The sequence below is a fragment of the Schistocerca serialis genome, chromosome 7 (assembly GCF_023864345.2).
Source record: "Schistocerca serialis cubense isolate TAMUIC-IGC-003099 chromosome 7, iqSchSeri2.2, whole genome shotgun sequence".
In the NCBI taxonomy this organism is placed as follows: Eukaryota; Metazoa; Arthropoda; class Insecta; order Orthoptera; family Acrididae; genus Schistocerca; species Schistocerca serialis.
In genome coordinates this window covers 395,664,615-395,683,879 of record NC_064644.1, presented here as the reverse complement: position 1 = coordinate 395,683,879, position 19,265 = coordinate 395,664,615, and the positions used below count along the sequence as shown (strand labels likewise).

General features: G+C 37.4%; 1 protein-coding gene across 1 annotated transcript in view; it reads left to right on the top strand.

The window, feature by feature from the left end:
* LOC126412253 (multidrug resistance protein homolog 49-like) overlaps positions 1–19,265 on the top strand; it is a 142,870-nt gene that overhangs the window by 87,491 nt on the left and 36,114 nt on the right. Inside the window, exons 6-14 of the mRNA XM_050081756.1 lie at positions 294–394; positions 491–662; positions 5,309–5,433; positions 7,624–7,813; positions 8,455–8,679; positions 12,237–12,362; positions 15,260–15,463; positions 15,613–15,964; positions 18,986–19,137. Of these exons, the coding sequence (XP_049937713.1) occupies positions 294–394; positions 491–662; positions 5,309–5,433; positions 7,624–7,813; positions 8,455–8,679; positions 12,237–12,362; positions 15,260–15,463; positions 15,613–15,964; positions 18,986–19,137 (1,647 nt within the window). The remainder of the gene's footprint in view (positions 1–293; positions 395–490; positions 663–5,308; positions 5,434–7,623; positions 7,814–8,454; positions 8,680–12,236; positions 12,363–15,259; positions 15,464–15,612; positions 15,965–18,985; positions 19,138–19,265) is intronic.

The following is a 19,265-nucleotide window of genomic DNA, read 5'->3' as shown; positions in this document are numbered from 1 at the left end:
TAACATATCCTATTTAAGCCAATTTTCAGTAAAGTGTTGGGCAGAAATATCATTCACATCATTAAATATTATTTCTGTTTCATTAAGTTTATTGTGCAGTGTTTGAACATTCTGTTTGGTGTTTCATGTTTAAACATTAAAGGAAATATTTTGCTTTCCAGAAGTCATTCAATACCTTCAGAAAACTGCTATATTCTTGTAATTTATTTGTAAACTTCAGAGGAGTCAGTCTCATTTATTTGTGAATATAGAAATGTATGACACAAAAAACTAAATAATTTCGCTATTCTCAGATCACAAGAGTGAGGTGCCTCTTCCTGAGGTCAATTATGCGGCAAGACATGGCATGGTTTGACACAACAAACTCAGCTAATTTTGCTAGCCGTATTACTGGGTGAGTATTGGGATGTGTTAATTTAAGTTCTTGAAGTTTTTAATATCCGCACAGAAATATTTTAAGTTATGTAATCAAAATAATTTATTATTACAGGGATTTGGACAAACTCCAAGATGGAATTGGTGAGAAACTCGGAATTTTTATTTACCAGATGGTGAGCTTCACTGCTGCTGTGGTAATATCATTCCTTCATGGTTGGAAACTGACTTTGGTGGTTTTCACTTGTGCACCAATAATCATTATTTCAACAGCTCTTGTTTCAAAGGTAATAGACTAGCTCAATTAGCCAAAAATTGTGTGTGGTGTCTAAAAATGCATTGTGTATTTTTCACTAAGATTTTCCTTATGAAACCTGAACTGGACAAGGAATAATGCACGATAAAATATTATTTAATAGTATGTAGTAATGTACTATTACACTTACATGGGTACTGAGTCATTAGGTTATCCTAGAGAACTTTATCACTGACTGCAAGACCAAGAAGGCTACTGCTGGAAAATTTTTGGATGTGCAGTACTGATCACTGGGTCTATTATTTGATAGCAAGTTGACAAGGCCATCTATCATGCATATGACTGCTGTTAAACAAACTGTACAGCAAAACTAAATTCTCTGCAGTTCTATCAGTTTTAGAACTGTTTGAACCCATTTGTCAAAATGATTAATGAAGTATACAGTAATGATTTGTTAGATGCCTGATTCTTTACATCACTTAGTTCTTTTCAATAACCAGCAGCATAGGGTATCTACAAAACACCCCAGAGCTAGCAAGCAAGCTGAGTGGTGAATGTAATTTTTTAGAAATGATTTCCAGCTTCCTCTACCAGTTTGCATACACACATCCCATCCTCAGGTGTCTCATAGAACTGTAATTTATCTTGATCTATTTAGTTGACCAAAGAATACAAATTCTGCCATCTTCTGAAACTGTTTCCTTCTGTCCTTAACAAATACTCCAGCCTTCCCAAGTTCATGGCCATCACCTGGGCTTTGTAAAACATCCGAATTCAGGAAACAATAATTTCTTATTGTGCTGTGACTCAGTAAGGTGTTTCCAACCTGGCTCTCAAGTGTCATACTGATGAGTGGTGCATATGCATGAATCCAATCCCGGGAGCGGAAAGACTTACCTTAGGGGGAAAAAAGGACGGGTATACACTCGCACACACACACATATCATATATACGAGGGTTATTCCAAAACTAAGGTCCGGTTATAAAAAAAAAATCAAAACTAAAATGTTTTTTCAAAACAATTGTTTTATTTACATTCCTTACATCTTTATCTATTTTTCTACATAACTTCCATACTTATTTAAACATTTGTCACATCGTTCAACAAGCTTTTGAATGCCCATGTTATAGAAATCGGCCGCCTGTGACGATAACCAGTCCTTAACTGCTTCTTTCACTTCATCATCTGTGTCGAAGCGCTTGCCGCCGAGAAACTCCTTTAAGTAACGGAACAGGTGGAAATCACTTGGCGCCAGGTCCGGACTGTAAGGAGGATGGTCCATCTGTTCCCATCCAAATTTCTTGATCAGAGCTTGCGTTTCATTTGCAGTGTGGGGTCTGGCATTGTCATGCAACAACAAGATTCCAGACGACAAAAGACCACGTCGCTTATTCTGGATTGCACGTCGAAGTTTAGTCAGGGTAGCGCAGTAGGCGGCTTTATTAATCGTTGTTCCTCTCTCCATAAAGTCGACTAACAATACTCCACGTCTATACCAGAACACAGTCGCCATAACCTTACGTGTTGAGATTGTCTGCTTTGCCTTGACCTTGACTGGCGATGACGTGTGACGCCATTGCATTGACTGACGTTTAGACTCTGGAGTGATGTGAGAAACCCATGTCTCATCCCCTGTGACAACATTGTCTAAAAGACTGTCACCTTCCTTATGATATCGCTCCAAAAAATCAAGAGCAAAAGCCATTCTTTTCATTCGTTGGGGCTCAGTAAGCAGCCTGGGAACCCAACGGGCACACAATTTGTGAAACTTCAAATGTTCAGACACAATTCTGTACAAAGTTGTTCTACTCACATTCGGAAAATGCATGTCTACGTCTGTAATAGTGAATCGGCGATCTTCACGAATTTTTTTGTCAACCGCATTGACCAAATCGTCTGAAATCACTGATGGTCGGCCACACCGTGGTTCATCGTGCACATTATCCCGTCCTTCATTAAAAGCTCGCACCCACTTGCGCACTTTACTGTCGCTCATTATGTTAGGACCGTACACTTCAGTAATCTGCCGATGGATTTCCGCCGCTGAATTGTTTCTTGCAGACAAAAACCGTATCACTGCCCTTACTTCACAATCGGCGGGCTGATCAATTGTCTTAAACATTGTAAAGTGACACTGTGAACTACACTCAGCAACAGTAACAAAGCGAATGGCGGCGTTTGACGCGCAAGGCTTGCCGGGAGTCGGCGCGCATGCGTGTTTTGTCATTGGCGCCAAATTTCAATAGTTACAGCGAATCGGACCTTACTTTTGGAATAACCCTCGTAGATATGTGTGTGTGTGAGTGTATACCCGTCCTTTTTTCCTCCTAAGGTAAGTTTTTCCACTCCCGGGATTGGAATGACTCCTTACCCTCTCCCTTAAAACCCACATCCTTTCGTCTTTCCCTCCCCTTCCCTCTTTCCTGATGAGGCAACAATTTGTTGCGAAAGCTTGAATTTTGTGTGTATGTTTGTGTTTGTTTGTGTGTCTGTCGACCTGCCAGCACTTATATATATATATATAACTTGGAAGCACTGTAGCATAATCACAAATCTGGAATCTTCGCTTGAATCTTCAAATACCTGCTACCAATTTTGATAGTAGTAACCTGTATACTAACAAAGTTTACCATCTTGACCAGTGCGAGAAAAGCATTGACATTGCACCTTTCCCTTGCCCTCATATTCAATTAAAATAACTGCTTACAGTACCATGAGATTCACCAGGGAAAGTGGATTTTCTAATGAAATTCCTTCTAATCTATGTTAATGTCATGGTGGACACAGGAAGAGAGCCTTTCCCTGCAGTATCAGCCTGGAGAAGGCATCATGCCAAGTTCTTCCCTCACACTCATTTAAACTTTTTAGTACTTAATTTCTTTGAGAACCACTACTAAAAATCTTTCCACATCCCTGAAGGTTGTTCTCCTTAATAAGATTATAGAACATGATGAACAAATGAATGAATAAATGCATCATCACTAACATTTATTACACATGTCCCTATGATGCCAGTTTGGTGACCATGGGCAGAAAACCTCTCCCTGGAACATCAGCCTGAAGGTGCTTCCAAATGAGCTGCATTCTCCACACACACACACACACAAAAATTACCCCCTTTTTACCTTTTACCCACTTTTTCCCCTTCATGAACTGGCACTGAATTTACTAGGGTATATTAATCCAGTCAGATTTAATTTGAGGCATTAATTTGTCATGGCATATCTTTGATGCTGAGAAAGGCCACTGCTTATCTTGTTCTGTGTCATTATCAGCGGAACATTTGAGGCTGTAATGACCAATGCCCACATAGTCTTGTCCCTTACAGGAATAATTAACACCGCCAGTGCTCCATCTCCAATGACCTTACTGTTAGCAATATTTTGGTATATGTAATATGTTTATTTGTAAATTATAAAACATTTTCTTCCCATCTGTTAGGCACTGTGCGTGTTTAAGATTGCTGATTTAATGGTATTTGTGAATGAACTAGCTCGAAGGCCATAAAAAATCTTTTTAATTGTGGGATCTGTTTACATAATTTCATTGTACTAAGACTGTACAACTACAATGATGACTTCTATGCATTTGTTGGCTCCATTATATCAAACTGTCATATTTTGTTATTTAAAAATGACCTTTGTTCTTTTATGACATAAACTATAAGGCAGCACCTTTACATCATGTTTATTGCCAGCTACCTGAGCATGCAGTGCCATCTGGAAAAAAAGTGAATACAGAACAGCTTTCAGATTGGTGTATTAAAAGAAAGTTGCTTTTACAAAGCTCAACCTAAGACTATTTCATAAGGTTATTAGTGTTCATTTTGATAATAGCTTTATTGTTATCTGCATCAGTCATAACTTCTCTTTGATGTTCAAACTACCATTTCCTTTGTTACTGATGTTATTCACAGTTTTTATAATAGACACATAATTATTTCAAACACCAGTAGCTAAAAGAATGTGTCTCCATTTTGTCCCAGTCTTGCCCCATGCACCATAATTCAGATATTCATTGTTTATTTTATTGTGGTGCAATTTCACTGCAGTAAATGTCACATAAATTGCCTCACTGCTGACAAATCGCAGATTCATAATTTATGGATTTCTGTCCCCTTGAATTAGTCACATATACATATGACAATGTACTTTATATATAATCATCGTGATTTTGGAGCTGGACATGAATATTAAAAGAACTAAATTAAGTAGTAAATTTTATACCAACAAGCTAATTTTTATCTTGAAATAAATTTGGCATTATACCTACTGAATGGAAGTTCATTTGAAAACAATAAATACAGATTTTAAAATGTTAGATATGCGAAACTTTTATGGTAACAAACATAGCTTTTCTTTACTATTACTATAACTTGTTAGACAATAATGATCTTTGATGTTGTGTCATAAACATACTCATCAAGAGGACAGCCAAATCTGCATTAAGTAATTTGATTCCAGTTTTGGAAAAAGAAATATAGCTCTGTCACAGTACTGCCCTTAGTTGACCAATGCAGCCAGTCCATTATAGTCAGTGTTTAGATAATGCAGTAATCAGAATCAGAAAACTTTTCCTACTGTCTTCATATTGCTGACAGTTGATACTGCTGTTGGACGATTAGCTTTCTGGATTTTATTTTTGATGTGAAGCTCAGCATAAAACTCCTTATGCAGGTACAAAGTTCCCTAACAGCCCAGGAGCAGAATTCATATGGAAGTGCTGGAGCTGTTGTTGAGGAGGTTCTTAGTGCCATTCGCACAGTTGTTGCTTTTTCTGGACAACAGAAAGAAGTGGAAAGGTTAGTAGCAAATATTAACATTAAATATCAACACACACACATTTTGGATTGACCAGTTGGGTACCACATTCCACAAAGCAAGTAGGCAGTATATTAAGTTACTAAAAGTATTGTTTTTCCATCCTGGACTTTCCATTATTAAGATACTAATTTACAGTAGATCAGTATGTGGCAGTTTATGTCCTCATCTAAATGCATGTACATACAAACTCATGGTTACATTATATCCATTTACCATTGATTTCTTCAAGGTGACTAACACATGCCATTTCCTCACATCTTTTCAATGCTGTGTCTGAAGGCCGCATTTTTGATTATACATTAAATCATAAAATAAAAGGTTCTTTGCACCACATTTCTACCAATTGTAGAAAAATTTCTGTGAAATGAGTAGTGAAAAGTGGCATTTTTAATTTATTTGCGACATCAGAACAAAAAAGATGGAAAAGCAAGCAACAGAATTTTGATGCCTGTGCTTTAAGCTACATTTATACTCTGCACGCCATTGCATTTTTTTTTTCTTTTATATATACAGGTTACCTGGTACGAGGGTAATCCCAAAAGTAAGGTCTCCTATTTTTTTATAAGTACATAGACCTGTTTATTTCTACAATGGCTTACATCAGTTTACAGCTTGAACATTTAGCTATTTTTCGACATAATCACCATTTCTGTTGATGCATTTTTGTAGACGCTGTGGCAGTTTTTGTATGCCCATGTCATACCAGCTCACTGCCATGCTGTTCAGAAAGTTATGAACCTCTTCTTTCACCTCGTCGTCGGAGCTGAATCGCTTTCTGGCCAAATGTTCTTTTAACCTAGGGAACAGGTGATAGTCACTGGGCACCGAGTAAGAGAGTGGGTGATTATGTTCCATTGAAACTGTTGCAGGAGAGCAATGGTTTGCCGAGTGATGTGTGGGCGAGCGTTCTCATGGAGAATGTGTATTCCCTTGCACAACATTCCTCTTCTCCGGTTTTAAATTGCTCATTTGAGTTTTTTCAGAGTCTCACAGTACCTGTCAGCGTTAATTACGGTCCAAGTGATTCAGCTCCAACGATGAGGTGAAAGAATAGGTTCATAACTTTCTGAACAGCATGGCGGTGAGCTGGTATGATATGGGCATACAAAAACTGCCACAGCGTCTACAAAAATGCATCAACAGAAATGGCGATTATGTCGAAAAATAGCTAAATGTTCAAGCTGTAAACTGATGTAAGCCATTGTAGAAATAAACAGGTCTATGTACTTATCAAAAATAGGAGACCTTACTTTTGGGATTACCCTCATACTACGGTTACTTGTCTCTGTTTGCATTCCAGTCATGGATGATGCTTTGGGACATGGGGGAAAAAAAGAAAACTTTATATACTATATTGTGCTTGTCTTTATTTCTGCATGTTTAACACTATAGTTATTGCACAATATGCGATGGAAGACTTTTTATATGTCTTTGGACCTTTAAAAGTACCATAGCCTTTAGTTTAACACATAATACCTTTTGGAACTTTATTTTGTAGCTTACTCAGCATCTATATAATGCTCACATAGAAATTTGTAAACTATTTCTTGAACTTGTTCAACTTCTTTAGTCATTCTGGAATGATACAGTTCTTAGAGAGATATACTATACTGTATATAGTCACACATCTTGATTAATTGTCTTGAGAGCTACTTCTGCTGTAGAGTAATTCTTCCCCACAGTCCTACAAATTGTAATCTGGAGTAGGACTTATCCACTATTATAAGGTCATTCAATTCTATAGCACTCAAAGTTATCATAGCACGCTGTTTGAACTGTACCATCAACTCTGGTGATTTTTTCTAACACTACAAATGACAAGAACACACGAGACTATTCTGTACTTTATGCCAGTACTCTTCTGTACTTAAGCCGGAATGTGCATTTTTAACTGTAAAAAGTGAGTAACTGTCAAAAAAGAGCTGCTTACTTCTTATTGCCATGTGTGCATGTGTGCCACATATCAAATGCATGTGAGTTGTAACCTATACTCATTTTAGTTTCTGACCTATATTTAAAGTGATCTGACATTTGCTACACCAAACACAGATTGATATAATCCTCTTGCATGATAAGTGGCCATGGGAAAGTAAATGAACATATATTTTGTAAACAATCTTGTATAGCTGCTGATACTATGTTTTCTTTAAGGATTATTTTTGTTGCAGATACAAAGAAAAATTAGTTGTGGCAGAGGCAATGGGAGTCAAAAGGGGAAAATTCTCTGGTATTGGTACAGCCATGATGTGGTTCATTACATACTGCAGCTATGCACTTGCATTCTGGTATGGAGTAGTACTCATAATAGATTCAAGAGTTGTGGGAGACTTTGAGTACACTCCAGCTGTTCTTGTAATAGTAAGTATGCCGTTTCAAAATCTGGAAGCAAATTGCTGACATTTGTGAAATGAAGATAAGTACTGTATTGTCGAAGTTATGAGGTTCATGATTAGACTGAAGAAAAGCCATAAAAATCTGTCAGTGTAGAGGGAATGCAGAAATGTGACATATCACAGTGTCTCTTAGACACCAGTCACTACATAAGTTAGCATGGAGAATTAGTAAATTAGGACACTGAATCACAATCTTTATAAATAAAAGACACAATATAATTGTTATTTATGAATAGAGACACTCATGCTCTTGCCCTTTGTATAACATTTGTAACATCGGTCATAAAAACATACCACTGATCCAGTGATAACCAATGTCAAATAAAAACTCATTTATGAGAAACATGGTTTGGATAGTAAAATTAAAAAGAAAAGAAGTTTTGCAGATAAGGAAGAACTTGATCCAAGCAAAGTCATCCATATTGATTTGTTACTTATTTCTTCATCTTTCAGTTCTATCTTAACACTATGTTTATCAATTTAAACTCCTTGTAAATTTTTATGAGATAGTTCACTGGTTTACTAATTGTAACTGTTGAATAGTTGGAACAAACTATTTTGCAGAATGCTCAGTCCAATTAATTACTGTTTAAACTTTTCATATAGGTTCTTTTTGGTATGCTTGGTGGAGCATTCAATATGGGAATGGCACTTCCTCATCTAGAAGCATTTGGTGTGGCATGTGGTTCTGCAGCTGCGGTATTTTCAGTAATAGAAAGAGAGCCTCAGATTGACAGTCTCAGTGAGTCAGGGAAAAGACCAGATCAAGTTGTGGGAGACATACAGCTGACAGACGTTTATTTTCATTATCCTTCAAGGCCTGATGTTAAGGTAAGTGTATACATTAAAAAATTAAGTACTTATATAAAGGCCTCACAAATTGAGGTGGCATTGTGGTTAAGATGCAGTACTCATATATGGGAGAAGCAGAGTTCAAATCCCATCTGGTTATTATGGTTTGAATTTTCTCCAGTTGTCTTCAGTTATGTCTTAATGTTGACATAGTTTCTTTGGAATCATCATAACCAGTTACTGCCCTATCCTTGTTTGATCCATGGCTCTGAATCAATTGTAATGTTTATGATATGGGACATTAGACAATAGCCATCTTTCCTTTATACATGTAATGATGTGAATCATTTAGAAATGTAGAGATGGAGGGGAGGAGAGTGAACCTGCTGGACTGTGGCTTGATTTTGTTGGAGACTGAATAATATGGTGGAAGATAGAAAGCTAAAAATTTGAAAATAAATTTGTGCTACAGAGACAAATATGAGGTTTACAACTCCAATAAAAACAGAAAAAAGTCATGTTTTCACAGTTTCCTCTATTATCTGCATAACATGCTACAATTCATTTGGCCTCATCTGTGATGCTGATTGCCTTGAAAAGCAATAAAAACTAGCCATGACAGTTCCAGATCCTGCCAAGTCCATGCAGTGACTACATTCCAACATGTGAAATGGAGAAACAACTGGTGAAATTCAGCACTAAATTGCTTCCATTTATCATGAAAATGTTACAGATAGATGGAACCATGGTGGTATATTTTGTATCCCATGATGTGAGTGGTGCACACTACAAGAAGAGAGATGTACCCACATAACCAAAACAATACAACTTTACTACTGACACAGAAAATACACCCTAATGATATGTTCTGTGTAGCAACTGAGCAGCTTCTGAATGAATGCAGCTGAAAGATCATCCTGAACTGATCAGAAACTAGATTACTCGATAATAGTTCTTGAAGGTTTAGTTGAGTACACAGTCTGTCACAGTAAGGAAACACTGCCTTTGGCAAAGTACATATCTGCTACACTATTATTCAGACTGGAATGCGCTACGCACTGACAAATGGCACTTGGTTGGCGTTGATGTCAAACTCATGAACTGAACTGGAACTCACACACTTACAGATTGGCGAGCTGCTGGACAATGTCTTATTAATCTGTCTGGGGGAGGAATGCTAGGAAGTCGTGCTTGTATCATGTGGCTGGTGGAGATGAGCTAAGGCCGGCAACAGCAGCACTGTAGTGCGACCCCCCCCCCCCCCCCCCCACCCCAAATGCTGCAGTGTCTATCATAGGCAGAATGAGCTGCAGTTGGGTTGTGGAACCTTGACGTGGTGGCAATCCATGGCTTTCTGCTGTGTGGCTGGATTGTACAGTGCCAGCCATGGATACCACAGTATGAATTTCTGGCAAGAGTAACGTATGTTCATTACAAAACAATGAGTGTAAAACCAGGTATTTAATGAGGAGTTAGCACAGTGCATAAAACATTGAATTTAGATTTGAGAGAATCAGGGTTCAAAGCTCTGTATTATTCTCTACATTTAGGCTTTTCATACACTCCACAGATCATATCATGTGGATGGTAGGATTGTTCCTTGAACAGGCTATGGCAGTTTCCTGCCGCAGTGTTATTCAGTTATAGTACTTAATATCTACCAACTTTGGTCAAAATGGGACATTAATTACTAAGATTCCTTCCTTTTGGAAGGTCACACTTAATTTGCTTGGTTTTTGGTTTGTTATTGTGGCAATATAAGAGCTTTGAGGTCCCCTATAGCATCAGATAAAACACCTAAGCATTTTACAGCATAAACATTGTATTTGTACCTGACAAGAGGCAACACATAAGAGGTATAAATTTTTTTTTTTATATTATGACTACAGTAATTATTTTTTAGGTGGTAATAACTGTGATACAGAATTAAAAGTGCTAAGAGGAAGAAAGCAGTAAAAAGAGAAAATAAGAAACAAAAAGAGTAAGAGAAAAAGGAGGTAGGAAGTTAAGCAGTGTCCAAGACTTCAGTGAACTGAGATTACAGAACAAGGTGTATATGGGTTTGGGGATAAGTAAAAGGATTTTTGAAACTGAGAAAATACGTAACTTCTTTTACGTTAAATCTGTGTTATTCCAAATAAAGTACTTGTACGAGATTGGCTATCTCATGAATTTTATCAGTTCATACTTAAAAGAAGATAGAGGAACCTACAGGTTTTTGAAGGTATTTGTTATAGCAGATAATACAGCTATGATATCTGCAGTAATTCCCTCAATTATTCATACATCGTCTTACATAAATCACATACTGGAGCACTTTCAGCCATGTGGAATGAGTCAAGTTGAATATTAACAGCCATAGGGGCTACTTCTCATAAAGTACACTAACAGCAAGCTGTGGTAGTCATAGGCCTAGTGATAGTTGTGGGAATGACTTCTAAATCAGTTTATATGTATTGGGGGAAACATAGTTGTTTTGGAAGTAATGCCACTGTACCTACTTAAACTACTCAGCTGTTTTTTTTAAATTTTATTTTACAATATTACGAAAAGAATAGATCACTACTCACCATACAGCGGAGATGCTGAGTCACAGGCAGGCACAACAAAAAGACTACTAAATTTGTAAGCTTTCAGCCAGAAGGTCTTCTTCCAAAACAGACAACGTACACATACACATTCACACACATGCAGCTCACACACAAAGGACTACTGTCTTTGGCTGCCAACGCAAAGGACTACTGTCTTTGGTTGCCAACACCAGATTCTGAGCCTGGCCTCGGCACCCAAAGGCAGTGGTCATGTGTGGGTGAGCTGCATTTGTGTGAATGCGTATTTGTATGTTGTCTTTCGGAAGAAGGTCTTCTGGCCGAAAGCTTACATATTTAGAAGTCTTTTTGTTGTTCCTGTCAGCGACTCAACATCTTCACTATATGGTGAGTAGGAATCTATCCTTATTCCATCCTGGAATTTCCAGCTGTTCTTGTACTTGACACTTCAGACAAAGCATTTATGTTACTTCACACAGAATATTATGAATTGTCTATATGTTGATAAAGTCAAGATCTGTATAGTGCAAAACATAACATCCAAGCAGAATTTACTATGTTCATGCTAAGGCCATCGTTACCTGCTGCAACAGATTTTATCCCCATTGGAATTTTTTTGATTGTATTACCTGTAATATTTTGTAGAAACTTCCCACACATGTTACATTTACGGCAGGTATAGTAATGCTTACCCCAGATCAGGTTATAGATACACTTAAGGTATAAATGAATACTGACTGCTGACCACTAACAAAACTGATTACCTTTCTATGTTCAGACACATCTGACATGTTATGAAGAACAGTGATATAATCTTCTTCACTGAATTGTGGCCTGTAGTGAAACTCGGGCAAGTTATTTGTTACCCAGTGTCATGTCTCATGCTGTTTAAAATGTTTGCCAAGCATAAGTATAAAATTGTACATACGTGGCTGAAAATGTAAATTTCTAGAAAAATTATTTACTCCACATGGAGAATGCTATTTATGATTCCACTTCACAGTGTCTTTATTAACAATGTTCTAACATCTGAAAATTCTTGTTTAGATACTTCAAGGACTAAATCTGAAAATTAAACATGGAGAAACAGTTGCATTAGTTGGGAGTTCAGGCTGTGGAAAGTCAACAGTTATTCAACTAATTCAACGATTATATGACCCCATTAAAGGCAATGTAAGTCAATAGTTTTCTCAATTATAGATGCATAATCATTATAGTAATCAATATCATGCCATTCACATTTGAATATAGTTTAAAAACAATAGCTGTGTGTCAATGATCTAATCAACAGGGGTGGTAAGTCTCTTATTAAATTCTGTGATGGTGAATTTGAAACTTGGAATATGCCTACTGATGTTCTGTGGAATAGGAGAAAATTCAGAGTGTAATTTTATTATTTTTGTGTTTGAAGTTTCTCACTTTTGTCACAAGTTATTCAGTAAAAACAAATGTACTACTTGTCACTTTTATCAGGATTCAAGACACTCTAAATGTGTAACAAAAATTTACATATTTAGTAAAACCTGCAATCTACTTAATCTTGCAACTCTGGAGCTGAAATTTATCATCAAAGAGTTGCAGAAACCTTTTTATTTTACTCACTGTTTATAATTCATTAGGAAGGCTTTTAGTGGTTTTCTTGGAATAATCATGAAACACGGGTAAAGTTAATGATATCTGTGTCATTTGGTAAGACACACATGCTGCCTGGGTCATGCCACATGGCAGGCACCTCAGGGAACTCAGATTCTGGTTAGATATGAGTGAGACAAATTGTGGTTACTGAATTAGGGAACTAGAGAGTGTCACCGTCCTCTGGAACTGTTGCTCTGTGCATACTTCATTGATCACCATGGAGTGTTGTAGTGGAATATTGTGTGTCATTGATGGTGGTGGTTATACATACCCTTAACCCTAAAGTGTGTTATGTCCGATGAGGTGGAAAGCAGCAGCCCCTGGAGAACTTACCGCACCCCAGTTGTAAAATGCTTACTCAATGACGTGGGGGGTCCGTCTGGGTGGACCTTTCTCATCAATCCAAAAATTCTCCACAATGTTGAGTGGACTGCAGGTTGTACATACCACCCAACCACAAAACAGAGCTCAAAAGGCTAGTTCTCCAAAGCAATCAAGGACAAACATTAAAATTATGAGGAGTAACAGAATGTTTTTTGTGGTGTCACTGCCAGACACCACACTTGCTAGGTGGTAGCCTTTAAATCGGCCGTGGTCCGTTAGTATACATCGGACCCGCATGTCGCCACTATCAGTGATTGCAGACCGAGCGCTGCCACACGGCAGGTCTAGTCTAGAGAGACTCCCTAGCACTCGCCCCAGTTGTACAGCCAACTTTGCCAGCGATGGTTCACTGTCCACATACGCTCTCATTTGCAGAGACGACAGTTTAGCATAGCCTTCAGCTACGTCATTTGCTATGACCTAGCAAAGCGCGATATTCAGTTACTATAATTACTTCAAGAATGTATTCTGAACAGATAATATTGCGAATCATGTACCGTCAAGAGCGATGTTCATCATTAATGGATTAAAGTTAAGTATCAAACTAATTACGTCCGCTTTCTGAATTCTCATTCCTTGTCATGTTCCAGACCTCACGTCAGTATAGTTCTTCCCTCCTCACGCTAGCCTGCTTGAGCTAAAACATGTGCATTTTGGCCTCCACTTGTAACACGGTGTTGGCTCTTCTGCTAACACAAAATTTTTATTATGGCTAAAAGAGAAGAACGTATTTGACAAGGCATCACCATTTTATGTTCATAGTTCCCTGGAGTGCATGCCTGCACCATTAAAAATCAATGAAATGACTTGAACATGATGTGTTCAGAGGAAAAACATAATTCACTTAACTCAAGCCAAAGCATGGTCTCCTGCCACTGCCCGTGTCTACAAGCAGTTCATTTTAATATATTCCTAATGGAAGGTAACCTGAAGTTCATTCTAAGTCTAATGGCCCTACTCCAAGCCACAGAAAGTATATAGCTTCCACAGAAAGTCTGCCTTCAGTGGGAAGAGAGCTAAAAGTGATGTGAAAAAATTCGTCAATGATGAATAACAGTCCTTGCAACCTCCCATCCCTTATATCTGGTTATTCTTAATTAAAATAGGATTTTTTTCTGGACATGGGTGAGGGAGGGTTAATATGCTTCATTCAAAACCTGACTTTGTTACCATTCTGCAGAAAACTTCCAAAATCATATTTTATCAACATCTGCAAAATATCCATTTTTTTTGTACAACTTCATGTGAAGCCTGAACAACAACTCTCCTGACCATGCATATATGGTAATGCTTGGGCATTGTTGAATGAAACAGCAAGACTCTGCCTCCTGCTGGAAAAGGTGTGCTCAGCTCTGAATGTTCCTGAGAACCAGTGATGTGTGGGGTATCATTAACTATGTCATACCACTATCAATAGTGGTACCCCTTTCATCATCTCTTCTCCTCAATGCCAATTTGCAGCAAATTGCTGCAATAGCATATCTTTCATACAGGGCAACACTGTGCTTCCTATACCTATATCTTAATGAATAACAGACAGCACAGTAGGACCCGTTTTTAAATCTATATTTTAGGACACTTTAAATGAGCACTACACATATATGACAATAATCATGGATGGGTAAAAGTAGGGGACTCTTAGGGCTGATTAATGGTTTTCCCTGAATATGCCCTCAAGATTTGTTTACCAATAGAACTTACTGAAGTATCTTTGGAATTATATTAAATTTTGAGTTCACTAGACCAGACGGGGCATTTTCATGCTGAGAAATTTCTCATGTACTCTAACTCAATTTTATTTCTTACTTCTTCACTTTTTAAAAATTTTTCCTTTTAATCGCACATCTTTTACCAACAAACATACATTTAAAATATTCACAGAAAATTATTATTATTTTATATGTTTCATGGGAGTTTTAATTATGATGTTTCTGTCTGTGAATGGTTGCCATTACATCACATTTGACTTAACAGCTTAATTTTATGCTGTGTTATAATAAAACCTCTACATTAAAACACAGAGTACAAATGGCACATATCATTGTCTCAAGGTGCTTCTTGATGGAACCGATGTCAAGGAGCTAAATGTCAATTGGCTGAGGAATCAAATTGGAGTAGTTGGTCAAGAACCAGTTCTTTTTGCCACTACTATTGCACAGAACATTAGATATGGCAAAGAAAATGCAACCCAAGAAGAAATTGAAAAAGCTGCCAAAGAAGCAAATGCACATGATTTCATCATCAAATTACCACAGGTAAATGGTGTCTGTTATGTTATGCAAAACTGTTTGTCATTTTATTCATATGAAATAAATATTTAGTTTTAAGGAAATGAGTATTTTATTGTATAGAATGCTGATTTCCATGAGTGTTCTCATGATACTAATTGTTATTGTTTGGATAGGGTTATGATACGATGGTAGGTGATCGTGGAACTCAGCTTTCTGGAGGCCAGAAACAACGAATTGCAATAGCACGAGCCCTGGTGCGGAACCCTCGAGTGTTACTCCTTGATGAAGCAACATCAGCCCTTGATTTAGCAAGTGAAGCAAAAGTGCAAGAAGCACTGGATCATGCTAGCCACGGACATACCACAATTGTAGTGGCTCACCGGTTATCCACAGTGCGTGGAGCTGACAGAATAATTTGTTTGGAATCAGGCCGTGTTGTTGAGCAGGGAACACACACAGAGCTCATGGAACAAAATGGACATTATTTTGAACTTGTACATGCTTCAACAAAAGCTGCAAATACAGGTACAGAGTCAACTTTTATAGACAACACAATAATATGAAAAGAAAAGATTACTACTCACCTTATAGCAGAGATGCTGACTCGTATATAGGCATAACAAAAAAGACTGACAAATACGTAAGCTTTGAGCCAAGAAAGTTTTCATCAGAATTAGACAAAACACACTCACACACACACACAAACACACACAGGAATGTGCGTGTGCTCACACGCGCACAGCCATGCAAACTCTGTTCAGAGTCTGGCCTTTGCAGCATGTATTGTCTAATTCTGGTGAAGGCTTTTTTAGCTGAAAGCTTGACAGTCTTTTGTTGTGTCTATCTGTGATTCAGCATCTCCGCTACATGGTGAGTAGTAATCAATCTTTTGATATACTGTATTATTCCATTTCAATATTTTCCATTGTTTGATTTTTATTGATAATGTAGATTACCTTTTATTACACAGTTTCTAGTATATCGTTCATGCATTTGTTTCTCTACTGAAACCATATAGTTCTGTTTATATGCTATGAAACTTAATGTAGTGCCATGTTAATTGAATGCCACTGAGTAGTCCTATTGCTTTATAGTTTATGTAGTGAATTTTAAATTTTACTAAACTGGAAATACTGAATGGTAGAGTTAATGTATCAATTTGCATTCATTGTATTTTGCAGCAATGTATTATAATTACTAGAAGTGGTGTCATGTTGAAGAACTACTGAGAGAACTAAGAGAGCACATAAAATTGTTTCAATAGTTTATAGTATTCTCTTACTACTAATATTTTTGTCTGTACCATTCTATAAATTCTTATTGTTGTTTGAAAATTATTGAAATAATAGATAGTTTTTGGTCTGATGTGTTTTCTTTTTGCACTTTTCTCAGGATCTTAGGCTCATTGGGACTTTCCTGACATTTTGTCAACAACAGTGGCTAGTGTTGTTAATGATTCACATTCCATCCTGTCATGCTAATGGTCATTGTTGTCAGGAAAAGGTCGCTGTTACAGTGGGGCAACCCAGGCTCCAAGGCTTTCCTCTTTCTCGTCAAAACTGTTGTTATGCTTGTACATTTTGATGGTTCCCTCAAACAAATGACTGTATTAATTCTTCTTCACGGTAAATTTATTATGAGGCCAGTCAGTCTCGCATAGTGCATGCACAATCTCAGCTGGTTTCTCCATCTGTCCAATCCTGTAATGCTGTTTACATTTAATGATTCAACTATTGATAGACAGTCTGGTCATTCCAACATTAGCTTTTCCACATGTACATGGTGTGTGGTGTGCTCCCAATATTATGAATGGGTCCCATTTGTCCCAGTATGAATCCAGTGGAAACCTTTGGGATGAATTAGAATGTCCACTTCACTCAAGACTCTTGTGTCCAACACACTACCTTCTCTGGTTTCAGCTCTTGAGGAAGGCTGGACTTCCTCCAGATATTCAGATGCCTCATTGAAAGTGTCACCAACAAAGTTTAAGTTGTCACAAAGATGAAGGGTGGACACACCCCATATTACTGTCTTCTAGTAGGTGCCCAAATGATTTTGATCCAGATAGTGTAGATAAAGAGTTGTGAAGACAGATTAAAGAGTGTGAATACATAAGCAAAAGAAGAGATTATGAATAAAATTTTCACTTTGCAGACAAAATGGTCAGACTAAGCCCTTAAAATGATAGTGATGATGAAGATGATAATGGCAGAGAAACATGAAATTATCACAGTACATACGATAAATGAGAGGAGTATCAACAGCTTTGGAAGAGCTTCTGACAATAATGAATAAATACCAAAGCCACCATGTTAAAATCCTTTGGGCTTTACTACACAAGTTACAAACCAACCAATAACTACCACTGTTAGTGCTTATGGAGAACTGATAAAAATGGTAATAGTCAGACCTGAAGTCTATGCTTACCTTTACAAATTACATAGACTTTTCTTCTAAAGATGGATATTAATTAGTTAATTTTTGAAGCTAGTGGAACAAGATCAATAACTGATTTTCTCATGGAATTCGAACATCCCTAATGAATTACAAAAAACAGAAGGGGCAAACATAACAACACACCTGAAGTGAAAACACTGACTCATGGGTTGCTGCTTATGTGGGGTTACAGGTGAGAGGAATTAAGCAAGAGGAACAGGATACAATAATGAGGCAAGGGAGTGCACCTGCTTAGCTGGGTGGTAACATGCTTGCCTCCCATGCACTGGGCCGCGGTTCGATTCACAGCTGGGTCGAAGACTTTTCTCCACTTTGGACTGGATGTTGTGTTGTACTCCTCATCATTTCATCCTCATCATGGACCGCAAGTTGCCCAATGTGGCATCAATGAAATAAGACTTGCACTTGGCAGCGAACCTGAATAGGACATCCCGGCCAACAATGCCATTCAACCATTTCATTTCATGGGGCAAGGGAAACTATTATATTAGGTTCCATAGACTTACAAACTAATTCAAGAGCATGTGTGTGTGTGATTTTGTGTGTGAGTGCACACACTCACATGTGCACATGCTCGTGCATACGTATTTTTTCATATTTTCAGAAGCTGATGTTGTGCAGCATATTATGGAAAAAAATTGGATTTTTTGGGGTGAGGGGGATGCTTTGAATCACTTAATAAAATTTTGTGTTTGGCTACGAAGATACACAAACAAACTCATAGCCTGTCATGGGCACTCACAGGGCACCCTCATGCAAAAATGTATACTGAATGAACTGACGGGTGAGATGGGAAAGATAACCTTTGTTTATTCCAAAGTCTTTTATATCTTCTTTGCCTCCTTACTTATACTCACTAAGAATATTGATTTACTGCAGTTATTTTAGCAAACACTTATTAATAATAATCATAATAATCAAGGACAGACCAATGAACTACACAAGACTACAGTAAAAAATTGGTATGAAACTATATATTTCTTGAAAACTGCTTAAAGCTTTATGACAATTTTTCAAGAGTAATATACATTAAAATAATCTGTTTTCTTTTGGTAATACTGTATTTAATAAAGATTTCTTCACTTGCAGACTCTGTTGGATGCACACCAGATGAAATAGTGCCACAGGATACAGAACACTTATCAAACTTTTCACGGCAACTGTCAAGGCAATTCTCAAGGCAGTCTTCAAGAGCGAGTAGTATTGGCAAGCAATATGATGTTTCAGCATTTCAGAAAGAGGTCAGCACTTACAGAAAAACAAATATTTTCTCCATTGAGTCTCATGCATTATCAACTTTTCACTACTGATTTGAATATCCATTTACTGTCAGATTTTAAGCTGCTGTATTTGATTATTGTTCATGTTC